At 41.8% G+C, this 26,624-nt stretch overlaps 1 protein-coding gene across 2 annotated transcripts in view; it reads left to right on the forward strand.

The window, feature by feature from the left end:
* Window positions 1-26,624, forward strand: part of LOC146002895 (uncharacterized) — a 67,142-nt gene that overhangs the window by 17,369 nt on the left and 23,149 nt on the right. Inside the window, exon 1 of one of the 2 annotated variants that reach the window (XM_083140979.1) lies at window positions 21,755-21,889. The exons of the other annotated variant lie outside the window; for it this stretch is intronic. Within the exon in view, the coding sequence (XP_082997105.1) occupies window positions 21,810-21,889 (80 nt within the window). The 5' untranslated portion in view covers window positions 21,755-21,809. Of the gene's footprint in view, window positions 1-21,754; window positions 21,890-26,624 lie in introns of those variants that run through there. 2 annotated transcript variants of the gene reach the window in all.

Consider the following 26,624-nt stretch of genomic DNA (forward strand, 5'->3'; position numbering starts at 1 on the left):
ATAAAGTGGACTTAAAACCCCAACTCAATCAAAACAAACATCCATGCCCAGGACGAGATTCGAACCCGTGGCCCCTGGCGTCGTAGCGCGATGTGCTAACCACTCCGTCATGGGAGCCGACTGTGATGATGAACAATTTGCCTGATAATATTTATGCACTTTACTGTACAGGGCCGTTGACTGAATAATGACGCCTTTGGCTTACATTGTACAGCCAACGTCAAAGATAATAGTAGGCAAATTGCCCATCGCTATTTTCATTATTTCTTATTGTACATCCTGTGTTGTTTAAAGGAAAGGTATTCTGTTGATTTGAAGCAGGTTTTGACCTTTTCGTATTGATGTTTTTATTTCAATTCTTTATCATCAGTGTGGAAAACAAACGGTATGAAAATAGTGATTGACAAATCGCCTACTGTGTCTTCTGTCGTCGGGTGTTCGTGCTGTTCTGTTTGTGATAATCTAATTTGCTAAAGAAGATTAATTTTTTGAAAAATGTTCAGTCGATATGTTACATGAAATACAATATAATCACTACCGAAGATTCTCGGTTCACTCCAAACCTTGCCATAGGTGTTCCTTTATGAGAGTACTTTCATCAATTCATTTAACCATCATTCGTCTTCCTTGTTATGTTTAGCATAAATAGGCAGAAAAACGACGACATGGAAAGAAGATATTATAGTTATGATGCTTTCCGGAAGATCCTGTCTGTGAGTCTCTCGTTGGTAAATTAACCATGACTCTGGGACAAACTAACATACGCTGAAATGAACGAAATGGCGAGGTATCTCTCTCTAACACACACAAACGGATACGCATGAAGTGGCTTGTCCGGTATTTTTCTATCTCCCCATCAATCACCCCCAACTTGACACGCCACTGCAATCTGTGTAACAGACATTTGAGGGTTATGGCTCATCAGTTGATTTGTTGGCTAGTCAGCTCATCGTTCTACATCGACCAACGTAATATTTTAGCTTTTACACTCGGTTAGGACCTTATGGTGAAAAGTCAAATAAAAATATTTGAATTTTACTCGAATATTTCTAAGGTCGAATAACACTAGATCGTCTCTGTCGGTTTGTTTCTCTTCTTGAAGCTTCCAGCGCATTTTCCAATTTACTTTTTACACAGGGTTAGTCAAAAGTCAGGTTACATAGGAAATTCCTGACTGTGAGCGAAGTAAGATGCTGACAAAAGACGAAAGAGTGGAGGAGATTTTCCTGAGTGGCCACCTTGGTATCCAGACCTAACACCAATGGATTTTTTCCCCTTTGGGGTAATTTAAAGACGCTCGCCTACTCAGTTAAGCTTCAAAACATCCAGCATCTGAAGGAACGCATTGTTCAATGTGCAGACATGATTATGCCGGACGTTCTGCAAAAGGTTCTGGAGAACTGGAAACTTCGCGTGCAAAAATGCATTGATGTTCAAGGTGCACACATTAATGATATACTATAAAAATCCCTATGTAAACTGACTTTTGACTCAGGGCCTTCCCGATGGGGCAGTGGTAGCGTCGCCGCTTTGTAATCAAGGATTCCCGGGTTCGAAACCCGGTGGAGGCACATAGTGGTTCGGATCCCACTTTAAACTGTAGGTCCAGTTCCGATTAGCCTTACTGCGCATAAAGTGAACTTAAAAACGCCAAATCAACCAACCAACTGACTTTTGACTCACCCTGTATTTCTTACCGCCTCGCGCCTTTCACAATTCGTACACTGGAGAGATGCTACAAAACTTGCTTCAGAGAATCATATCCTTGACTATTCCGGTACTGCTAGGTCGATAGCTTAATACGGCCAAAGGCGTGCGAGGGCTGCTTTCACCTGCCTCCCGCGCACGCTTTGACGTCATTGTTCAGCATAACAGTGGCGCCGCGCGGAGCATTTGTCTTGTCACGATGCGAGCTTATTCCCCAGGACTTCCTTTTTTTTCTGTATATGTCCTCTGCATGTCTACAATGTCCTTATATCTCTCTTTTCTCCGCTCTTTCTCTCCCTTTCCCTGCCTCTCTATATCTTCAGCAATTTTCTCTATTTCCATCTCTCTCTATAATACACAAACACACACTTATAAACGGGCTGCATTTTCCACATTTTCTCTTATATTTGGATGGTTCAGTGCCACAGGTGACTAGGTGCCATTAGTAAGTTTTGACAAAACGAAGGTTAAAATCAGCAATTTATTTAAAATCTGGGAGCTTTTAGCAAAGTTTGTTAATGTTTCTGGACCTTCAGAAAGGTAAAATCGTTCTTGTCACTGTCTGTCATGTATGGAACACACAAGAGTAGAGTTTTTGGCTCCTCATTGCACTGCGTAGCTCAAAATGGACCGTTGGCTCTTAGACACCTGTGGCACGGCACTAAGCCATCCGTTTACGTTAGTGTTGCCCACGGGACGAGACGGGACAGGCTTTTAAAAATTCGAGACGAGACGAGATTGATCATGTGTCCCTTTGACAAACGAATATTTTCGAGACGAGACAGCATTTCACAGCATTTCCACGAGACGAGACAGGTCAAAGTCTCGTCTCGTGGGCAACACTAGTTTACGTCTTTGATTGTTGAATTTTCTTATCCTATGTAGTTTTCTGTCTCTCTGGGCGAATTACGATATTGAAAATAATTAAATGAAAGTGATAAATGGACATACATAAAGTTACACCATGCTGAGACTGGAACATTTGGTGGCTGTAACAAGTTCGGCTACGGAACGGAATTCAACTCCTGGATTCTCCACTCTTTTTTCATTGGGCGCGAAGAAACACTGAACGAAACCGAGGATAGACATAACACTGCCAACACTTTGTTTTCCAGATGCAGACAGGGGTGTAAGGGGTGACAGTTCCCTAAGCACCCAAATTTCATTTGTCAGACTAGCGAGACTGGCGTCTGGACTCACAGCCAGTATAATCTTCTGTGGGCTGGTATTGTGTCGTCCATTGTGATGCATCGCATCACCATTCACCCTTATCTTCACGATTAGCCAAAAGTGACAGAAAAGCGAAGTAAAATAAATTCAATCAATCAATCAGTCAACCAAATGCAGACGAAACTATACAGTAATGGGTGGTGGGATGCTTGTATGAGTCAACACAGAGACAGTTCAGTAGGTGGAGGAATGCTTTTTGAAAATTTTCTTAACTGCGGATAGCAGCTCCCACTTCGAGCACTTCAATTAGAACGTCTTATCTTCCATCCGAATTCAGGATCCAAGACCTGGATCCCGAATTCGATACCCTCAACATGCACCCGATATCTGAATTTCGAATCGTAGACCGTGCATCCAAATTTATGATGGGTTCGATACCCGAATCTCGAATCTGAGGTCAGACGTCTGAATCGTGAATTCTGGATCACATTTCCGAATCCTGAATTCGATATATGAATCTCGAATACCGTATCTTATATTATCCAAATCCGGCTATATTCCGTAATATCCATAAAGAAATAAAGGACGAGACGAGAAGTCATGGACATACGATACATGAAACGAGAAACGATTAGGCGGGCTCCTGGCTCTTAAAACGGTTGCAGTCTTCTCTTCTCCCAGTGATTGATAGCGCAGGTTTCTACGTCCTATTTCCGAGATGGGCAGCTGGGGGGGCCTCAGCAACAGTTACAAAACCAGAAAAATAATTAGTGATTTATGTATTCCGAAAGTAGGACGCGCACCCGGCGACTAAACGTTTGTCTCCGTCCGCCGTCGCTGTTGTAACGATTGTTTATCGCTTGGCTCTTACTTCTTGTGACCATATTAGCTTATATGGGATGGGAGTATAGCATGGCGATACCATATAAGCGAACAACACTCATAAGTAGAAGCCATGACGAGACAGTCCTAGATCGAAATGTGTTCCTGGAGACGTAATGAGTTGTGGTTGTCGACCTCGTGGCGGAGTGGTCAGCGAAACACGCTACAAACCAGAGATCCCGGGTTCGAATTGAAGAATTGAAAAAAGTAGGAAATTAAGGATCCCGACACTAACTTCAATACAATTGAAAGCACTGAAAGAATAAAGATAAAGTCAGTGGAGTTACTGACCAAACGGTGGTTAGGATAGGAGAAAGACAGTAGAGGGACTCTACTTCCACATTACCTATGTGCCTTCGTGGCACTGGGGATAGCTTATTTTTTACGTATCTCTTTTCAACATCCAAACTCCAGTCTTATTCTCGTCTCGGTCTCGAAGGCTGTTTCGATCTATCCGTAACCCTTTCACAAGTTTTGAAACAATGAATAGAGAAGTGTTAAAAAAAATACTTATTACAACAACAACAAAATACAAGTTTTTGCACATGAAACATCACGTATTACCAGCTGCAATGCCTTAAAATCAATGCTGAGGGACAAGATTTGCCATAAATGATATCAAAAGGCAACCAGAGAACCTTCTCCTCCTTTGAATGACTGAAAAAGTCGCAGTAAAGCAATGTCTATTCAGGTGGAATTTTCTATGTATGTATATATTTTTTTTTAACACCCTAGCAAAGCTCCCTAATCTAAGTATCAAACCCGACGGTACTCTCGGTCATTAAGTCTCGATCTCGTATTGATTTTACAAACGTTTGTCCCGTTTCTCGGTACCATCCCTAACAATTGCTACGGATCCTACAAGACCACTCATAGATGGTAAAAGCGCATGTCTTGAGTTGGAAGTGTACGTGGGCCGTAGCGGGGTTAATGAATTACATGTAGAGTCAACAGAAAGCTGTCGTTGGGCGAAATATTAAAGAGCACAAACATTGTTCAGCGTTACTTTCTGTTTGAACTTTCGAACGCCTCTTAACTAGATAAAAGTGCAGTGCATATTGCAAAATGCCATTTCTCCTTTAGATCACTCATATTACTTTCACTTGTACGTCTTAATAAAACCCCTTCTCAAGACACCCAAATGTAGACCTCACTTCTACGTATACCCTGTTCCATATAACTCTAGAGCAAGACGCGCATGGCGTCAGAGAAGGGGAGGAAATCGAGTGGGCAGAGCGAAGCAGTAAAGGCTGCTGGGAAAGTTGGTAACTGCAGTCGCCCCCCCCCCTCCACCTTCACGCAATACCGTTGCCTCTCACGTGTTCGTTGGTGGAGCCGTCTCGCGTCACTACTTGCGCAAAGACTTGTTTCCGTCCGCCTGCTCCAGAGATAGGGGGACAGGGTATAGTACACCCTGGAGTGATTTTTGCAGATAAATGAGGATCTTGCGTCTGGACTCACAACCAGTACAAACCTCTGTGGGGCTTTTTTTGTGTGCTGTTCATGTGTGTTTGTGATTATCCCTTAATCTATTTCATCTTATCATCCTCATGTTAGCAATTAGCCAAAAGTGGCTGAAACGCGAAGTAAAATGAATCAAATAATTCATTCTGTCATTCACTCTATTTCACGGGTATAGCTATAGATAGGAGCCAGTGTGGGCAAGTTTGCTTACCCTGAAATTTACAAATCGATGCATGCTGGAGTGTAAGGGGTGACTTTTCGTAAGCATCCAAATGTCAAGCCCTCTTCCATTTTAGTACGTTCAGACAATACAGACAATTCAGACAATGACGTTATACATCTCGACTCATAGCCAGTAGAATCCTCTGGGGGGGGGGGGGACTGTTCTATCCTTTCCATAAGTGTGTGTGTGTGTGTGATTGTCCTTTCATCAATTTCATCCGATCACTCTTTATCCCCACCTTCGCGATTAACTCGAACTGGCAGAAAAGCTAAATAAAATAAACAATCAACATTTCGATATACGCCAGTGTGTATATCCGCCCATCCTGAAAAAATACTCTGTCTCCCACCTTTGGAACCATGACATGGCACTGCCGTATTTCGTTACAAGTCAAATATATTAAGAAAAAAGAAGAAAATTCATGCGTGGAAGCAAGAACAGAAGTTAGAACAACCAAACCAATCCGTTCGTGGAGAGCGGGACGGGGGCGATCCTTCCCACATTACCACCAGCTACCTCCGTCAGGTCGGACGAATCTCTGCTTTCAACTTTGCTCTTCGTGTCTGACAAACCTTAGGCAAACAGTGTGGGCGCGGCGCTAGGAGAGGCTGGTACCTTTACGATCTTCGCCCAGGGCGTGTCCAATCTTCCTTTGATGGCGGTCCCTGCAAGGACTCAACGGTTCTTTCAATAATTGGGCTAAGCCCTTCCCATTGTTCTCTGGAAGAGAAAAGAATTTGTTAAGTCCCGTCGCAGGATATCGATCCTCGGGAAAGGAAAAGACAAAAGTTCGGGATCGTCTCCTTCCAGGGACGTCGTTAGGGGGGGGCCTGGGGGGGCTTTGGCCCCGGCAGTTGTAACTCTGGCCCCCGCAAACAAAATTTTGATCGATTAAAAATTATCCTAAATTAATACTACATATTATTTTCTGGTAAATTTGTAGCAGAGTTGGAAACACTTTTCCGAAGAAAATCTTCGGAAGCAAATGTAGGACAGCAAAATTCCACCCTTTCCTTGCTTACCAGATTATAACCAAGGTCATAAAATCTGCCTGCTTAGAGGTTATTACCCTTGCCCTAAGTTCCTGGAAACCAGAGATCCGACCCTTTTGTTGCAAATGACCCTTCCAATACAGATGGAATCAAAGACTCCGCCGTGGCCGAGCGGTCAACAGTAGGTGGTCTAGCGACATAGGCTATGGAGAGAGTTCTCCAGTACTGACATTGTTCTGAGATTTAAAATTGCTCTATGCTTCATCTTCAGAGCCACAGATTAGCTTTGTGTTCTTGCTTGCGAGGAAGGTCTGCTATCGGGTTCCTACGGTCACTGTGTATTTGTTCGTGTGTGGGAAGAGTTCTAGCGTTGTTGTGCATTTCCATCTTGAATGGATAAATTTATCAAAACCGGATATTTTAAAACTATCTCAAAACATGTGGAAGATGACGGCAATGAAGAGGGTGTTGGTCCAAGTTCTGACGTTCCAAAGTTAGACAAAACAAGTGAATGTACTAATGTGAAAACAATTACTGATCTTGGGGTAGATAATACTAGGCAACCACTTTTGCAAAACTATCCAAATACTACGTTCGGAAAGCGAAAGCGGTCATTTCAAAAACACTGGTTTGCATCTGCGCCGTGGCTAGAATATAGTGTGGAACTTGACGGATGCTTTTGTTTTCCATGCCGTAAATTTGGCACAGATTCAGGATATGCAGAACCAAATTTCAGGAAAATAGGGATGCGCAACTGGAAGAAAGCATGTGAAAAAATCAAGGAACACAAAGGAACGTCATACCATCTAAAATGCATGGAACTGTGGGCGAATTACAAAGTGAGTACCAATCAGTTTTGTAAAACAATTATATATATATATGTGTGTGTGTGTGTATGTTCGTAGATTAAATTTAAAAAATGAAATATGTGTATGTCTGTATCCAGTGTTCAAATTGAAAAAATTGTGAGGGAAAAATTTCACAGCTTCCCTATTCTAATTTTGAGAATTGTACCTGATAGAAAGCCAACTGCGTTGGGCAGAAATTTCTCTAGGGGAGGGGTTTCAAGAATCCCGTATCTAAAACATACGGACTGATTTATATAAATTTCTTGGGTTCAAAGTAAATAACACAAATTTTCAATTAGTGTACAAGGTTTCAGTAATCACTGATCTCGTCTCAGTGGACTTTTATTTAATATCAGAATTATTTTTCTTAGAGGAAGGCAAATTAATCAGGAAATATTTTCTCATTAAATATATATTGTAATTTGCAAACCAACAACAGTATTAATTTTAATGTAAAATTTAGTTCAGAAACTGACAATATATATGTTGATATTAATGTAACATTTACTTGCAATTGAAAGAAATGATTGCGTCAAATTCTGAGCAATGGCAAAATATGATCTAGAATATACTTATGAGGGTAAATTCTTTACATGGTCAGGAGTTAAATTAAAAACTCCCCCCCCCCCATTTTAATTCGAACACTGGATGTACTTTGATTTTCGTCAAAGATATGTAACGGTGATACAAGAAATTAATGAATGGACAGTAACAAAAGACACGCCTGCCTGTCCAGGGGAGGACATCGCGTAGTGGTAATGTCGTCACCATATAATTCCATATATATCCTTGGTTCGATATCTAGTGGACGCACATAGTGGTTCTGATCAAACTTTAAACTGTACGTCCAGTCCCGATTGGCCTCCTATTTGTGCATGAAGAGGACATAGAACATTTGGGGACAAAATCGTAATTCGGGAGCTAACGTGCTCAGCCACTGAGGCGGCTAAAACTCAATAGGTTTCCATTTTGGCTATTTTACCTTTTTTCCTACCTCGTAGGTTAATTTTTACGACAAGTCGATGTGGATTGATGAATGATGGACGGATGGAAAAGTGATGGGAGCTAGTGTTGCCCACGAGACGAGACTTTGGCCTGTCTCGTCTCGTGGAAATGTTGCGAAATGCTGTCTCGTCTCGAAAATATTCGTTTGTCAAAGGGACACATAATCAATCTCGTCTCGTCTCGAATTTTTAAAAGCCTGTCCCGTCTCGTCCCGTGGGCAGCATAGACAAACAGAATGAGTCAGTCACCAATGGCTGGTGGAGGTTTGAACATGGGATCTCTGATTTCGTAGCCCTTTACGCTTACCACTCCGCCACGAACACTGGAATAAATTAAATAAGTAATGCCATGGTTTAGAATGAATGTCGAAGAGAGTGGACGCCGAGATAATAACATGTACACTAATGCATTGTTGGCATTGCTAGCAGATGTTAACTTTCTACCGATACCTCGCAGAACGGAAAAATAATTTTTACCTATATTTGCATTGTTTTAAAAAATATATACAGCACTGACGAACGAAGGAACAAAGCTAATCTCCACTGTCTAGAGCAGGGGTTCCCAAACATTTTCGTTTCACGGCGCCCTTCGTGTTTCAAGATTTTTCCACAGCGCCTACGTCATGAATGTAGACCTATCTAGTACTTGCTTTGATTGACTGAATTGATGTTTTAAGTCCATGCATAGTAAGGCTAATTGGGACTGAACCTACAGTTTAAAGTGGGATCCGAACCACTATGTGCCTCCACCGGGTATCGAACCCGGGACCCCTTAATTACAAGGCAACAACGCTACCACTGCGACATCGAGGAGGCCCAGAAATACGAATAAAACGCTATCTTCTATCTTCAGGAAAGCAACGTCTTGACAAGGCACAATGCGGTCCTAAGACCAGAACAAAGCTTGAATGGAGACAATACAACAAGCTTGTTCAACAAATGTTGGCGCGAAGGTTGCGGACAACCAAAGGCGGCACTGCGTCCCAAATACTCTCTGAACTGCCTGTCATAAAATATTCCTGCGAGAGGACAGTCGTCACCTGTCGAACCTGACAAATTGCAAGGAGCGGTCTTTCTTGCTTTAAGGGAACAAGGGAAAGATGGAGAAGATAAAGGGAAGGAAATGACAATCAAATGGTAGAGAAGACTTATCCCTGGGTTGTACCCCTGCTGTTTGAGAGCACAGTTTCTGAAAGGCAATACGCAAATATGGTTAAATTTTCCCTTCCCCAGTAAATCTTTGTTTCCGATTCATTTTGTTCATTCTGCTAGATTTTGCTTCTATCCAGGATGCCAAGTACCAGAACGGTCCAATGACCTCGGTGCCCTCGAGCAAGGAATAACTTGAGTGAGGAGGCAGGAGGGCTTTGGGGGAGGGAGGCGGGGCAGATGCAAGAGGACGAAGAAAATGTAGCAGTTTACTTACATGATGACTCGTGAAAGTAAAATTGTTATTGCTTGCTTGAAAGAATGAATCGTTGTACTGATTTTTGCATGTCTCAGCAGAGAGGAATTTTCAAAAACATCTCTCCTCTGAAAGTGCTAAGCAGATTTCGTAAATTCTGAAAAATGAATATGTGTAAGATTTCATCTGTAGGTTTGTTTGTTTGATTTGTTGTCTTCACTTTCTGCACAGAAAGGCTAATCAGGACTGGACCTACAGTTTAAAGTGGGATCCGAACCACTGTGCCATTATCTCCACCGGATATCGAACCCGGGACCCCTTGATTACAAGGCGACGACCTTACCACTACACCATCGGCAAGGCCCTTTCACCTGTAGGTTTGGAAGAATCCTCATGATGGTTGCATTTGTAGCTGTGTTGAAAATAAATGTAGTAGTTTTGTCTTTCCGGAAACTTAATATCAAATATCTTGACAGACAATAATGCAATCCACAGGAGGATTCTCCAGAATAGCTAAATAGGAAAAATCCTGCACAGAATAATTTATCAGATGTCAAGAAATCAGCTTAGCACTTCCACAGTAGTTTCGATAAAAAAGAAGTTGTCATTGAGATAGGCAGAAAGTAAAATACATTAAGAAAACTGTAAAGTAATAGTTTAATGGTAGTACTTTCATAAATTGATTTGCTTCCTGAAAATTCTTGAACTCTAATGTTTATTTGACCTCCAGTATTCACATATATATTATATACACTTCGTAGTAGTTTTATATACCAATGCACTATATATGTAGCAATATTATAATGTAATATAATGTACATATAAACATTATATATATATATATATATATATATATATATATATATATATATATATATATATATATATATATATATATATATATGTGTGTGTGTGTGGGGGGGGGTGCATCACAATCACACAGAGTTGTTTAACTTTACTGTCTGGTAATATTTGCATAGGAACAATTTTTAGATTTGGCCCCCCCGAACTGATCAACCTAGCTACGTCCCTGTCTCCTTCACACCCAAATGTGGCTCGTCCAAAAGTCCCCGGACTGGCATCGAAGGTGCTGGCGAGCACACTTTCTGCGCATGCGTTGGAAGTTGATCATTGAGCGGATTGAAATCTGTCGCGTTGAGTTGATCCTAGTTCGTTGTTCTCTGTACGTTTTTCAAAGAAGTAGGTTCTTTGACGACAGAAGCAGCAAACTATCATTACTAGAGCTAGTGACGACGTCAAAGTGGTCAGGAGTGGCAGACGCCCCCGTTCGATCTGTCCGCATCTCCCCCAACATACAAAAAAAACCTATCTTTTAGCCCAAGTATGTGATTTCTGTATGATATTTAACGCGTATATGAAATGTGACTGGCCCTTTTGCTATCTTACCCACCTCACTGATTTTGGCACCGTTGCTGGCTAGAATATTTCGTTTCCAAGGTGCCTGAGATTGAAAGTAGAACCCACATATTTTCCGGGAAAGATTTCTTTCTCGTAAAGGAAGAAATGAATGAAGTTTATGCGTGAATACACTGTTTCGCTAAAACACCACAAAATTTTGATGGGATCATCAAAATTTCAGTTTTGAACCGGTACCATGGAGGCAATTGACGGATACTTGCAAGAAAGCCAGGAAACAGTTACGATGAGAATTGATGCGCTAACCGCAACGCCACCCAGTGAAAAGCAAAGCAACTACTTATACCCAAACTCCTAGTTCACTCTATGTACTGAGAGTCAGTCTCATAAGAGCTACACACAGTTTGGAAGCGAGATCAGAAATACGGAAATGAGTCCACGACAGGAATCGAATTTTTAATCATGTTAGCTCACTATTACTGGTGCTTTATTTAACATTTCTTGCTTCTCTTGTGTTAACAGGAGGGCGAGATTAGAAGTCGAAAAGCGGAAAGAAATATGTCTATATCAGCTTTTAATCCTCAGCCAGAGGCTTGGGATATAGAATATCCGGCCGCATAGTTTTTGATCCTACCTTGCACAGTGAGATGCATAAACATCACCAGACAAATTGTCCATCGCTATTTTCATTCATATTTCTCTTATAGATTGCGTAAAAAGTTCGGCAAAAGTTCACTTTACGCTGAGATAGGCTACACTGCACCTACAGATTAATGTGAGATCCGAACACCTAGGATCAAGTGCAGGAAAATATGGCAAATTTGGGACTGACTACTCCACAAAAAGGAGACCTCCAAAAACCCCTCTCTTTACGGTTGTACCCCCAATGTTCCCCTTTACAAGAATTCTGGGCATGCCACTGTATTCGACGTTACACGTCACAAAAAAATTACTAAATCTGACAGTGACGTAAAGCAAACACATTCTGTTACTCGAATCGAGGGTGCGTTCCGAATGCTACCGCAAAGTTAACTCCACAACATCGAGCCTTTTACCAAAAACGGCCTCACCTGGTCTCGTTTACTTTTCCCGCCCACCACCTACCTTTCCTCGGAAGCGAGGCAATTCCACAAATCGCCCATCGGAGCGTTAAATGCGGAGGCCATTCGTTATTTATTCCTCCGTGCAGACCAGAATCCCGAACGGTGGGGCGCCCGTGCCGATTTGGGTCCGAGTGAATCGATAGTCTGTGGAGACGAACGAGGATAAAGTGTGTCGTAAACTGGCGGTGGCAGCGGCTATTAACCCTCCGCCAGTGATCTGCAACCTACTTCCCCCAAGGGAGTCGCTCCTGGGGCCGGAAAACCGCACAACTATCTCGTAAATCTCATATTTTTGAATTTCATGCGTGCTTGTATTAAAATGAAAAGACAACACCCCCCTTTTTTTGTTTTTTGTTCGAAATCTGATATACATCCATTGGCATTTCAGGTTTTACTCTTAATTGGAGGGAGCCTTCCCGATGAGGCAGTGGGGAAGTCGCCTTGTAATCAAGGGGTCCAGGGTTCGTTCCAGTGTTTCGGATCCAACTTTACACTATATACCCTGTCCCAGCTAACTGTAGAGCAGGGCCGCGCATATCGGCAGAGGAGGAGAAGGAAAATCGAGTGGTGAAAGCGCAGCGTTGCCAACCGTACGGTCCTGACCGTACATGTACGAACGTACGGTCCAGACCTTATTCCGTACGCTAAATGCACGGCTTGTCAAAATTTGCTCTTGCAGTTTTATCCCTAATATTTCCCTAAGAAATTCTCAAACCAATCGTACGGATTTGGAGACAAAAATACGGTCCGTTTGCCATGTGCGTTCGGTATTATCCTTTTCAAGAGTTTGCAACGCTGCATAGCGAAGGAAGAAATCGGGTAAATCCCGTGGCCCATTACACAATCCCGTTTCTCTCACTGTTCATTGGAGGAGCCGTCACGCGCCACTACTTACGCAGAGACTTGTTCTCGTTCGCCTGGCTTACAGTTAGCTGGTACGGAGTTTAGATCCAGTCCACATAATAACAAGAACGGAAAGTACGAAACATAAAAATAGGTATCGCCGTTTCAGTGAAATCTGAAGAGGACTTTGAACTGCGTTTTGTACCATGACTATACCTTTCGAGACGAATCCGAGAATGAGACGCATTTGTCAGATCGTTACGAGACTTACTGTCCGAATGCGTAGTCTCGTTCGAGGCTTTAGTAACTTAGCATGTTTGTTTGAGTTTATTATTAAGTCCACTTTGTGCATAGAAAGCTAATCGGGACTGGACCTACAGTTTAAAGTGTAATCCGAACCACTATGTGCCTCCACCGTGTATCGAACCCGGTGCACTTGGTTCTTGCCTCTGACACGAACAATGTTGCCAGTACACCTCGTATTTGCAAGAAAACACCATAATTAACACCATAAATCGTCTGCAATTCAGAAAATGCGTAAATAATTATCGTTCTTTTATAATTTCGATAAATATCCACAGAGACCATCGATACACACCGAGAATTTTTGCAAGCGACTCCATAGATGTATTTTATCCATGTTTGTTTTTACTTCGTACAAAAACTTCTTTACACCCTAGTACTATTTTTACCATCATGTACAGCATGATTTTCTAGTTTAATGTTTAAAAAATATATCCACATAGTAGATAAAGTTAGAACCCAGTGTAAGTTTCACGTCTCTATAGCTTTTTGTACAAAAGTTGGGTACGTTCAATATCTCGGTTGCATTATTTTTTGGACACCCTGTATCTGTATATAGATAAAGTGAAAGCAAACCATTTGAATATCGACTTGCATTCTCTGGAAGTAATTCTACGTAAACAGTTTTTTTTTTTGGGGGGGGGTAATCATAGCGGTTTATCGAACGTAGGTGAATTTTCAAAAACGACTTTGCTGCCTCCAACGCCAAAGTGTTCAGCGCGGTCTTGTCTCTGGAAGTAGAGAATGGGCAAAAACCAGGCGGGCATGGCATTTCGTCGGGCGATGTTCCACGCACTTGGCTTCCTCGCTGATCGACGCACGGCATTCTTCCGTCTGAGCTCTCGTAATGAATTCAAGCACCCCTTTAGGAAAAGAATCTCGTTCACTGGAAAAGGGCGAAAAAAGAAACGGCTGCAACAATGCCGACACGCGACCAGGACGTTCGCGTGTTGCAGCCCCGCCTCTCGGGATGAAACCATAGTGTTTGGCTGGTGTTCGTGGTCGACTACAATGCAGGGCAGGTGGCTCCGCCGGTGGTGGTGCGGGGAAACTGACGGAACTAAGCCATGTGAACACGATTGTTGTCTGGAATTACGCCTCGAGGTGCAAGATTCATGCGTGTAAACAATGTTGCCAGATCGTGCTGTCATGAATTAATGTTAAGAGCCAGCTAATGAGGATTCGACCGGTAGGTTCATTAAAAAAATATATTTCTGGAGGAATCAGCATTTACGCCACGTAATCAGTGGCGAAATAAGGATCTTCTCTTCTGGGTTTGGATGACCATTTTTAGTTTCGGAGAGGGGACAACGCCTACACTTCCTTTCATTAATGATTTCTTGTGGAATTTATATTTCTCGAAGCCGTCTCGGTGAACGAATGCTTGAAGTGGTCGACTCGCGTTTTTACCAACGTAGGCTACGTGTTCGAGTCCCGGCCTGGGCATGGTGTTCTTCAAAGGTGTTCCTTATCCTGTGGTAGTGATTGTTGCTACAACTGTTTTATGCAATGCCATTGCCTGGTAGCTTTTTGGAATAGTAATAATCTGAATAGGTTAGGCTTGTTGGGTTTGATTCTCTTAGAAGAAGACGACGACGCGAAATGGTTGTAGCAGCAATGCCGACCTTATCCTATATCTCTTCCGCGGATCAACCATCCAAGTAAAAGTTAAAAGAAATTTCCATTATCAAACTGATTTGATTTTTGCTATTTAACGTCGCTTTTCTGCCACTTTTGGCTGATCGCGACTATGAGACGATGTGATGAAATTATGGATAGTTACAAAGAACGGAAATCGAACTCTGGATCCCTGGAGTTGTAGCACAGCAGGGCGAAGGTGGACCCTAGCCCACCTTGAAATAGTCTCAGCCCAATCTCCTGCTCACCCAGATATCCTACATGAGGAATTTTCAGAATTACAGACGGAAAGGTAAGAGATAGAAAGAGAGATTGGTACGGAAAAGAGAGAAAGGGCGATAACAAATAGAGCAAGAAAGACACGGAGAGAGGGGGAGAGTAAAGAAAGAGAGAAGGAAATAAAGAGTGAAATATAGATTCAAAAGAAGAGAGAAATAAATAGAGAAGAGGAAGAGAGAAAGAAAGAGAAAGAGATTAATAGAGGAAGAGATAGTGAGAGGTATAGAAATAGAAGAGAGATAGTGAGAGGTATAGAAATAGAGGAAGAGAGATAGTGAGAGGTATAGAAATAGAAAAAAGAGAGATAGTGAGAAGTATAAAAATAGAGAAAGAGATAAATGGGTAGATAAACAGAGGAAGAGAGAATGAGAAAGAAATAGATAAACAGAGGAAGAGAGAATGAGAAAGAAATAGATAAACAGAGGAAGAGAGAATGAGAAAGAAATAGATAAACAGAGGAAGAGAGAATGAGAAAGAAATAGAGAAACAGAGGAAGAGAGAATGAGAAAGAAATAGAGAAACATAGGAAGAGAAAGAGAGTAACAGAGGAAGGGTGAAAGACATACATAGAGAAAAAGAGAAAGCGAGAAAGGAAAGAAGAGATAAAGAGAGAAACAGGAACTAAGAGGGAGGGAAGATATAGATAGACTGAGATAGAAATAAAGAGAGGGAGAGGAAATGAAGAAAAAGAGCAGAGAAAGAATCTTCGCACCACCGAAGCAGAGCTAACCTGAAAATAGATAATCTACCCTCCCTTGATTCCACCCTAACGTTCCTTGGTGCTGAACTCACCCTCTACCAGTACCTCCACACCCTTACATGACATGGTGCAGTGCACATGGGATAGCTAGGAAAGAAAGATTTCTCAAAAGTGCGCCAGCAAAGACTCTGACCGGAGTTCTTCAGAATGCATATCCACAGTTTTGATTACCCTTTGTACATAAATTAAGGAGCAAAGCTTCCAAAATGGAACTATAGAGCGCCGCACAGAGTAATAAAAGAGCCCTTTGTCTCTCTAATGACTCCGCAGCTATTAGTGATGTGTGCGAACATTGTTTGTCTGGCGACAAGAGCTGCCGGCGACAGTGCGGCGTGGGGCGCAGGGAATTCCAAGATTTTTTTTAGGGTGCGCCAGTAGCAATGTACCATCGTGTTTTACTGTTTGCGTCCCTCAAAACACGTGTACTTACGCATGTAGTACAGAGGGCAGTGTTACCAACTTCTCATTGGCAATTTTCTTGGTAGGGTAACATGATTTGAAGCTACATGGGATATTCAGTGCTTGGACAGTATTTATTATTTTTATGTCTGTTTTATACCTCCCGAGATTCATTGTGACAATTGTGACGTGGGAAAAATGTATAACATATAATCCGATCCCATTGGTATGTACAGTCACGGTCACTTCTGGCTTGTAACCATCCCATTGACTTTAAATGGAATTGTTACAACCCATCAGTGTCCGTGACTGTATGCAGTTCATAGGTTCTCACATTTAGCATTATCTCTACATTTGCCAACACTTACAAGATAAAATAACGCTGGATCAATGCTACCTCATACATTTACGTCCGAACAACTACCTCATAGCAACCGAAAATCTACAGGTTAGTCAATAACTACTTTGTGAAATTACAAAATGGCATCATTTCCTATGATTGACGTCATAACACTTTCTGTTCAATCCTTGCATTTTACGTTCCCAACTGCTCAGGATGAGATGAATGGATTTTCCAACTTAAGATTCGAACTTAGAACCACTAACGTTGTAACGCGCGATGTTAACAACTCTGCCACGAGAACTGACTCGAATCTCCTGCAAAATCATATGCTTTTCGTTCTGAAGGTTGCGATTGATCTACAAGTTAGAAAAGCTACGAACGATAACTTATAGATGACTTATAGTAACTAAAATACACAGAAGTAGATAATCACTAAAGGTATTTTCTACTCTTACGGCGACCGATCCTAATGATGGCAAGGGAAGTGGGGAGCGGGGAAGGGACCAATCCAGTACGATAAGAAACTAAGCAGCCATTAGAACGAGGTTCACGTATAGTACTTCTTCCCGTCGCGTCGTAACTCTCGGCGCCACCGCTGTTGTCTTGTTGGTCTGCGGCGTAATCCCCGCTCCCCACTTTCCTTGCCAGAACCAGGACCGGCCGCCGTAAGACTGGAAAAGGCCTATAATTAGACGTCTTCAGGAATCAAGTGTGTGCCCCTACCCCTCTCCCTAGATTCTGTATCGGATATTTAACTTCGTTTTTCTACCTCTTGGGTAAATCACGGCGATGAGGATGACCAATTGTGACCAGTATTCGGATCTTGGACCTCTCTGACTTTGTAGTGTGTTAAGCTGACTACTTTAGTTGATAGCTTTTGACTGCTATCCCAGAGGCCAGATGTGGGTGTTTATGCAGAATTTTCCACATGGCGGGTGTAAGTTCGTATTTAGAGGGTTTACGGGTAAATTTAGATCCAAAATTATCATAAGTTCGGCCGTTATGAAAAACTTTTAGGAGCGATGTTGGATATGTATGGTAAATTACTGCCCGTTATGATTTTAGGTTATCAGAATTGAATAGTACGTGAAGATACGGGATGTACTAAAAACAATAAACCTCCGGTCATTTGTGAAACATAAAGGCAACGAGATAAAAGCAATATTTATTACGCAAGAAGTAAGTACAAACGCTCCACTGTTTTCCCAATTATCACTAATGGAGTGTAACCGCTCCCCATTGGATGCAAGCGGATGTAAAGGCATTGCGAAAGCACCGTCATTGCCCTTTAGTGCGGAACTCAATGAAAACATCATTTTGCAACCCATCATTAGGGTCATTGAGAACTGTAGCAAAGCACATGCTACAATTTGCTCAATGGGCAACCTCTATGCCGTTCGCAGAAGCAGCAATGGGCAGCGTAATTGGTTTATGGCTTGACCCAATTGGAGCTGGGAGTTCTGCAGCACTCTGCTTGTTGAGACCGGAGCAACAACAATAGTCGTTGATGTGGTCGTTGTGACACCTTGTTGTAACTTATAGTTCCATATCATAGTGCTCAGCTTCCTTTAGTACCATTAGATTTACTTAATGCACTGGAATTCATAAAAAAATATAGTCTCTTAACCTTAACAGTGAATAGAGAAATGTACACTTGTCAAAAGATAAAAGAATTCAATGGAAGTAAATTTTGAAAAGTGAAACCGCTATAGTGGTGAGGAGAGGTGGCTCAAGTCTAAGGGAACAGCCTCCCTTGCTCCTACCTAGCTGGCCATTGCACCATGCAAGACGTTATCCATAAGGGTAGAGATGGTATCGAGACTAGGGATGGCAAAACCTGGATAAAGTTTTATCCGGACATCGGGTATTCTGATTTCCGGATTATCGGAATATCCTAATTGTCCGGATATAACAGTGGCGTATACTGAGTCCAAGATCTGGGCTATCTCACTATGTCACGTGGTCCTAGGCTATGAATAGAAATCAGGTTGCCAACTCCTAAGAAATCAGGATGCCAACTCATAAGAAATCAGGTTGCCAACTCATAGGAAATCAAATTGCCAACTGATAGAAAATCAGGATGCCAACTCATAGGAAATCGGGTTGCCAACTCACAAGAAATCAGGTTGCCAACTCATAGGAAATCAGGTTGCCAACTCACAAGAAATCAGGTTGCCAACTCACAAGAAATCAGGTTGCCAACTCATAGGAAATCAAATTGCCAACTGATAGAAAATCAGGATGCCAACTCATAGGAAATCGGGTTGCCAACTCATAAGAAATCAGGTTGCCAACTCACAAGAAATCAGGTTGCCAACTCACAAGAAATCAGGTTGCCAACTCATAGGAAATCAAATTGCCAACTGATAGAAAATCAGGATGCCAACTCATAGGAAATCGGGTTGCCAACTCATAAGAATTCAGGTTGCCAACTCATAGGAAATCAAATTGCCAACTCATAGGAAATCGGGTTGCCAACTCATAAGAAATCAGGTAGCCGACTTCAGAATGAGGAATGATATGAATAATTTTATTTACAATTTCTGATCGATTTTTCTCTTGTATTTTATTCCCTAGACTTCAGGCTTCGCATATAGCTTAGCTAGCCTAGAATATGCGCTCCTGGGATATAAGATATTCGGATTATCCTAACTATTATCCGAATTATTCTAATATTCGGATTATCAAAATATCCAGATATGCGGATATCCGGATTATCCGTTGTATCCGAAACAAATATCGGATAATTTAATATCCGGATTTTGTGACAACCTCTAATCGAGGCGAGACGAGACTTGACACTCTTGGTTTAGCTAATCGCCAGTATATTAACAAAGTCTCGAACAAGACCGAGAATCTCGGTTTAACTGGAATTTACGGATTTATGGCTCGTCTTCATCTCGATTTTTACAATTCCATCTCGGTCCCGATGATATGATAATAGAGGTTTGAAAGATGATCATCGTGGTTCAAGCCACAATACCTCAACTTCGAGGTATGTACCTTTGTAGTACTCCTGGATAACAAGAACGTTGAGTCCCCATAAAGGTAGCACAAGAAACGCCACTGATCAACCATGTATAGAAGAACCCTCATTGGATTGAAAGAGACGGCATAAAAAAATGTGGTCACATGGGTGTTGGGAGCGTGTTGCTTTGAATACCAGGAGGGAAGTTCTGACATGCTGAAACTTGCATGAACGTGTCACGAAAGCAGAGAGGGCCGCCACCCCAGCCCCAGTTAACTTAGGGCGGGGTTGCTTTTCCGATATTCTGTGGAACACTGGCGGAATGTGGTCTCGTCAATCTTAGGCAGGGGGGAGGAACAGGAAAAAAAAATCGTCGACGAGAAAAAAAGGAGGAGCCACTCCATTAATATAGACCACAAGTGGGGAGGCTGGGAAAAAGATTAAGAAAAAGAAATCGTTAGACAGAGTGTGGTTTCTAGTTGTGAAACTAATTCTTTCACAGAGTTCCTCTGCACGCGATTCTTGCATCGACCCTGTGGATATTGTAGACTTCGATTTCGTAATATTTTCATTAACCATTGACGGCCGTTCTGCAGCAGCTCAATGGCGGTGTTAGTTTTGGTTGTCATGGCTACGTAGTCCTTTTTCTCTTTTCCTCTCTTTCTTCCTTTCTCTGTTTCCCCTCTTTCTATCTCTTTTCATTTGTTCCTCCATATTTTCCCTTCTTTCTTTATCTCCTCAGGGTCTCCTCGATGGCGTAGTGGTAACGTCGTTGCCTTATAATCAAGGGGTCCCGGGTTCGATACTCGGTGGAGGCACATGGCACAGTGGTTCGGATCCCACTTTAACTATACGTCCAGTCCCGATTAGCATTTCTGTGCATAAAGTGGACTTAGAACATCAATTCAGATTCTTTATCTCCTCTCTCTTCCTTCCTCAGTTTCCCTCTTTCTCTTTTCATTTGTTCCTTTAGCTTTTTAATTTGTTTCTCTCTCTCTTCTTTATTTCTTTTTCTTTCTCTCTTTTCATTTGTTCCTCTATCTTTTTCATTTGTTTTTCTATTTCTTTCTCTTTTCATTTTTGCCTTTATGTTTTTCCTTTGTTTCTCTATCTCTTCTCTATTTTTCCTTTTTTTCATTCTCTCTTTTCATTTGTTCCTTATCTTTTCACTATTTCTTTCATTCTGTCTTTTCATTTGTTCCTCTATCTTTTCTCTAATTCTTCTTCTTCTCTCTCTCTCTCTCTCTTCATATTTTTATATTTTCTACATTTTCCTCTCCTTTTCATATTCTCGTCTGCCTTCATTTTCCTTTGTTTCTCCCTCTTCTCTCTTTCTTTCTGTTCCACCTGTTTCTTGTTCTGCCTTTATCTCCCTCTTTTCATTTGTTCATGTCTGTAATTCCGTCTCTATCTTTTTTATTTCTTTCTCTCTTAATCCTGTGTGTGTGTGTGTGTGTGTGTGTGTGTGTGTGTGTGTGTGTGTGTGTGTGTGTGTGTGTGTGTGTGTGTGTGTGTGTGTGTGTGTGTGTGTGTGTAGCATACGGGTTCTTGCTCTACCACAGTGCCAATTTCTCAAGAAGGGCCAATATATCTACGTAACGTATATACAGGGAATTGTCTATGCCATAAAACCCTTGCCCGTTACATTGAAAACTTTAGTCATACTTTTCAACTCCATATCTGAAAACTTCATATATTTCAATTGATATACAAAATTACCAATAGTTACTTAGTGTAGTACAAAACCTACCAACCTACCAACTGCTTCGAACCAAAACAGTCATTATTATATGACCACTTCTTATGTTTTCATTTTCAGCGTAGTCCCGAAGCATACATATACAGTTGTTTTGTTTCACGACAGACTCTGAACTCCTCTGTTTTCTTCCACTCTGGCATAACCGAAACGTCACGGCGCCGATGCTCTTATTCGATGTTTGAGAGCGCAGGCATGATCGAAGCGAGAGGAAAATTCAACACTGGCTGCTTGAAATCCGACACTACAGTAGGCACCTGACGGCAGATATAAACTCCCAGTGTTTCAAAGTTGCATGTGCGCGCTGGCTTTGCAAGTTCGCGCTTTCAAGAAGGGTGAACAATCATGTTTTTGACACTCTCTCTCTTGTGTCGTGGGCAAACGTTCGCTGGGACGCAGTGGCGTACCCAGGAATTTATTTTGAGGTAAGTTGAACCTGAAATCGTCAGAGAATTGCGTTCGGTTGGGCTCGAGGGTGGACACAAAATTTCCAGGTGGGTGTCTATTTTATAGGATACACTGGTATGATGTTCAGGTACAAATCCACCCCCATACAAATTAACATTCAGTGCTGTAGAAAGCCAGAATCAGCTGTGATTTTACTGAATATTCTTACCTGGAAAGTTTTCACAAATTCTATTATTGTGCCGTACGATTAATGAAAACTGTTAAAGAATATTAAAATTAATTCAGGGAATGCATGTTACTTTTCTATTCATAAGCTTTTTATTTTCTCGTTTAATGTAAAAGAACATAACGATTAAAATGTATAACATATAATTCCAGTAGTTCTGTATAGATGTGAAACACTAAAGCGAAACATAAATGAAGAGTTTTTGAAAGAAAAAAATTCGAGATAGGTGTTTGTACTTAAGAGAAGTGAAACAGCAGATGAGTGGAGACTGTTACATAATACCGAACTGCATAAACAATATTCATCCCCGATATTGGCAGAATGATTGTCAAGAAAACTTTTATGGGTAGGTAAGCCATGTGGCATGTATAGGAATAATGGAGAAGTATACAGGCTCAGAAATTTAGACGAACCCAAGTCTCTGGCATTCCTTGTTGTGAAACCTGAGAACAGTAGGAAGGTCAAGAATAAAATGGAATTACAATATCGAGAAAGAAGTGAAGGAAATTTGTACGGATGGTCAGGAGTGGATTGATCTTGTGTAGGATAGGGACGGCTGGAAAACTTATGACGACGCTGCAATAAACCTTCGGGTTTACAAATGCCAGAGAGTTTTCGATACCCGGTGGAGGCACATGGTGGTTCGGATCTCACTTTAAACTGTAGGTCCAGTCCCGAATGGCCTATCGGTGCATAAAGTAGACTTAAAAACTCAAAACTAAAAAATGCCAGAGAGTTAGTTGCTTCGAATCCTCATGAAATATAAAAGGGGAGGCACGAAGGTCAGCGGCAGGCGAAGCGGAAAGCGAGCTCAGTCCTGCGTCGCGACGACACCAAGCCCCGCCTAAACGCCGTCACTCGTGCTTGAGAAAGCGCTTCGTAGACGGGAGACTCTCCACGCTCTGCTCCTGTCTTCTTTTGCGGCTTCCGTGACTTTAAGGAAAAAAAAAAATCGTCGAGAGTTCCGCCATCATTGACTTGTTTTCTGCGAGCGACTCACGCAATTCGGGTCTCAGCTCGTTGGACACGATGTTATCAAGATTAAGGAAGGGAATAAAAGATGGGAATGAAGCGATAAGCTGGAAATAAAAAGTCTTAACTACCTCCTCTCGTAAAGAATTCATTCGCTGTGACGGAGAGGAATGATCGAAGAGCGAAAGCATTGGCAGCTGTATTTTTATTTTACTCATTAGGCCAATCACGGCGACGAGGACAAATGATGATGGAGTGAGATTTACATATCAAGAGCAGAAGGACCAGTAAATTTTCTTTGAGTGGACTGACGAATCGACGGAATATCCGTGCTCGAAATGAGGGTGGATCTAGGGAGGGATGGTATTCTCCATCTGCAGGTAGTAAAATTTTCGCAAAGCATCATTGTCTCATTGTCACTATGTTAAAACATACGAGCATCCCCTTCCCCCTTCCCAGCTAACTCCAAGAATCTAACCCCCCAGCTAACATTTTCCACTTCAACACTGGTGGTCATCATGACTTGACATTCAATTCCTCCTCCCTCTCTCTTACTCACACGCACAGACGGCACACACACGCACAGACGGCACACACGCACAGACGGCACACACACACTCAATCTTAGGGCCTCCCCGATGGAGCAGTGATAGCGTCGTCGCCTGTAATCAAGGGGTCCCGGGTTCGATACCCGGTGGAGGCACGTAGTGGTTCGGATCCCACTTTAAACTGTAGGTCCAGTCCCGATCAGCCTTACAGTGCATAAAGTGGACTTATAACACCAACTCAATCAATCACACTCTCTTTTTACTCTCTGCCTTACTTTTTCTCTCTTTCTTGTTCCATTCTGTCTCTCACTCTTCCTAATTTTTCATCTTATTTATTCTGTCTTATATTTCCCTAGTTCTTTCCCTCCTGAATTCATCTCTTTATCTCCTTTCGCGATCCCCCGATTTTTTCTAATGCTTGTAGCACTATTATTAACACATAATAGTTTGGTTGAATTAAACCCTGGCTAACTTTCCAAGAATTACTTTTAAAAAATGTTTACCTTGTACAGCATCATTTCTCAACCTAAGGGGCGCGACCCACTGCTGAGTCCCGAGGGGACGTTTGGAGGGTCGCGAAGTCGTGCTCGAAAATTTACTGTGTCTTAATAACCTATTATTATTAATAGAAACCTATTAAATTACCAAAAAAAAACTTGAAAACCTATAAAATTACTAATATATATTGTTTTTAACAATTTAAATTCGACTTGTGTTGTACGTTGTCTACTAAACTCTATATTTCTGTTATTCGCCCTCTACCATTGCATTTTACCGGCATATCTCTGGTGTTTAACTCAAGGGAATTGGATATCTGTCGTTTTCGTTTCGGTTGCAGCGTTGAGTATCCTGAACTTTCGGATGAGGCATTATAGTTGCTCATGCCGTTCTCCATCTCATATTTGTGTGAAAAGGGATTTTCATCTCAGATTCAAGTGAAAAGCAAGTACAGAAATAGACTTGACGCGCACTCAGATTTACGACTTAAGATACCTTTGAACCCAACATACTCCAGCTTATGCGGAAAATGCAGCCCCAATCATCACATTAGTTCGGCTAATAAAAAAAAATGTTTCAATTCCAGCATGTTTGTTTAGTTGGAAATTAGACTAGACTAAATTAGTCTTTTAAAATTACATATTTACTTTTCTAGAATGAAATGTGTAATCTGTTCAAGCAAGCGTAAAATAGGGTTTAAAGTACTCGATGTTAACAGAAACTGGGTGCACACCCCTACAAGTAATTCCCAGTCCCGGACGGAAAAATGTTGGGAACCTCTGTTCTTCTGGAGTCTTTCCAAAACACCGAAGAGATATTACTAAATGTGAAGTGGCTAGAGGGACGCTCTGAAAGCCAGAGATCCCAAGTTTCAATCCTGTTGAGGCATTGATACGTGTATCACTTTGTTTGTCCCATCATTCATCTTGCCAAGACTTCTGTGGGGGAGTAGTTGACACAGTGCGCTGCGACGCCAGGTGTCACGAGCACCGGGTGATTTTTGTAACTGTCCCTTCATCAGTTTAATATCAAAACTCATCCTCATGTCGCTATTAGCCAAAAATTGGCAGAAAATCGACGCTAAATAACAAAAAAATGAATCAAAATCAACCACCATTTCATCATCTCCTAGTCGCCATTAATCTAAGAGGAAGAAAAGCGACGCAAAATTATCTAAATAGAAAGACACACACAATGACGCCATTGAGATTTTATCCACTGCTTTGCAAATAGAATCGTCACAATGAAAGTTCACTTCATGCTAATATGGAGAGGGATTCGAACCACTCCTTTTCCAGTGCTGGTGTTGCATCGTCTTCCCAGCCCCCCACCATTTCCCTTTTCACGGTCCTGAGTGTTTTGTTTTTTGTTATTGTTGTTTTCCCCCCGATTACCAACCTCGCGACGTGGTCCTCTGGCGCTAACCGTGTGAAAATATGCATGAGGGCCGCGGCCATCGAAGCATGGGAAACCGCAGAGAGTTCTCTCCTTTTTTCAGGTGGAAGGCCACATTTTGTCCACACCTTGCTGTCAGCGCCGTTACACTACTCGTAGGTGGAAGGAGACGCGACGTTCACAGCCTCATCTGCGGCTGTGTGGCCTGACCGGTTTTCGCCAGTGTTGCCAACTTACGAAACTAATTTCTCTCGCATCTGGATGGCTAATCGCAACGATGAAGATGATTAGATAAAATTCAAGGCAAGATTGAGACAAGACCGAGACTGTGCCGCATTCGAAGCTGATATCTACCAAATTCCCTGAACCCAAACGAAATGTGCAGATACAATTAGCTCTCATTCAAAGAATGTGTAAATCATCCAACGAGGTAACAAAATCGAGATACACAGTGGGCACGTTTCAAAGTACCCAAAAATTTTAATCCGAATTCCAGATCTACTTCAGAGATGCCCAAAATACTACAGTATAATGTATTTTCATCATCACACTTAAAATTAGTATATAGCCCTTATTAGTGTTGGGCGATATATCGCGATATTGAAAAAAATATCGTCCAGGCGATATCAACTAGACGATACATCGTCACGATATTTTGGCAATATATATCGTGTCGGCGATATATCGTCACGATATTTGGCGATATATATCATGCAGACGATATATCGCCGATATCACGATACGGAAAAATATCGTATCGTATCGTCTGTGACGATATTTTCTTGACGATATATCGCGATACCATATTTCCGATATCGTCCATCCCTAGCCCCTATCTACTCATAAAAACTAGTGTTGCCCACGGGACGAGACGGGACAGGCTTTTAAAAATTCGAGACGAGACGAGATTGATCGTGTGTCCCTTTGACAAACGAATATTTTCGAGACGAGACAGCATTTCACAGCATTTCCACGAGACGAGACAGGCCAAAGTCTCGTCTCGTGGGCAACACTAATAAAAACTTAAATAAAATATATGAATATGTGTAAAATTCGTGTTCTTCAGGCATCATTACATAATTGTACACCTTTACAATCATAGTACGTACAATA

The sequence above is a fragment of the Lepisma saccharinum genome, chromosome 1 (genome assembly GCF_977018435.1).
Source record: "Lepisma saccharinum chromosome 1, izLepSacc3.1, whole genome shotgun sequence".
NCBI lineage: Eukaryota > Metazoa > Arthropoda > Insecta > Zygentoma > Lepismatidae > Lepisma > Lepisma saccharinum.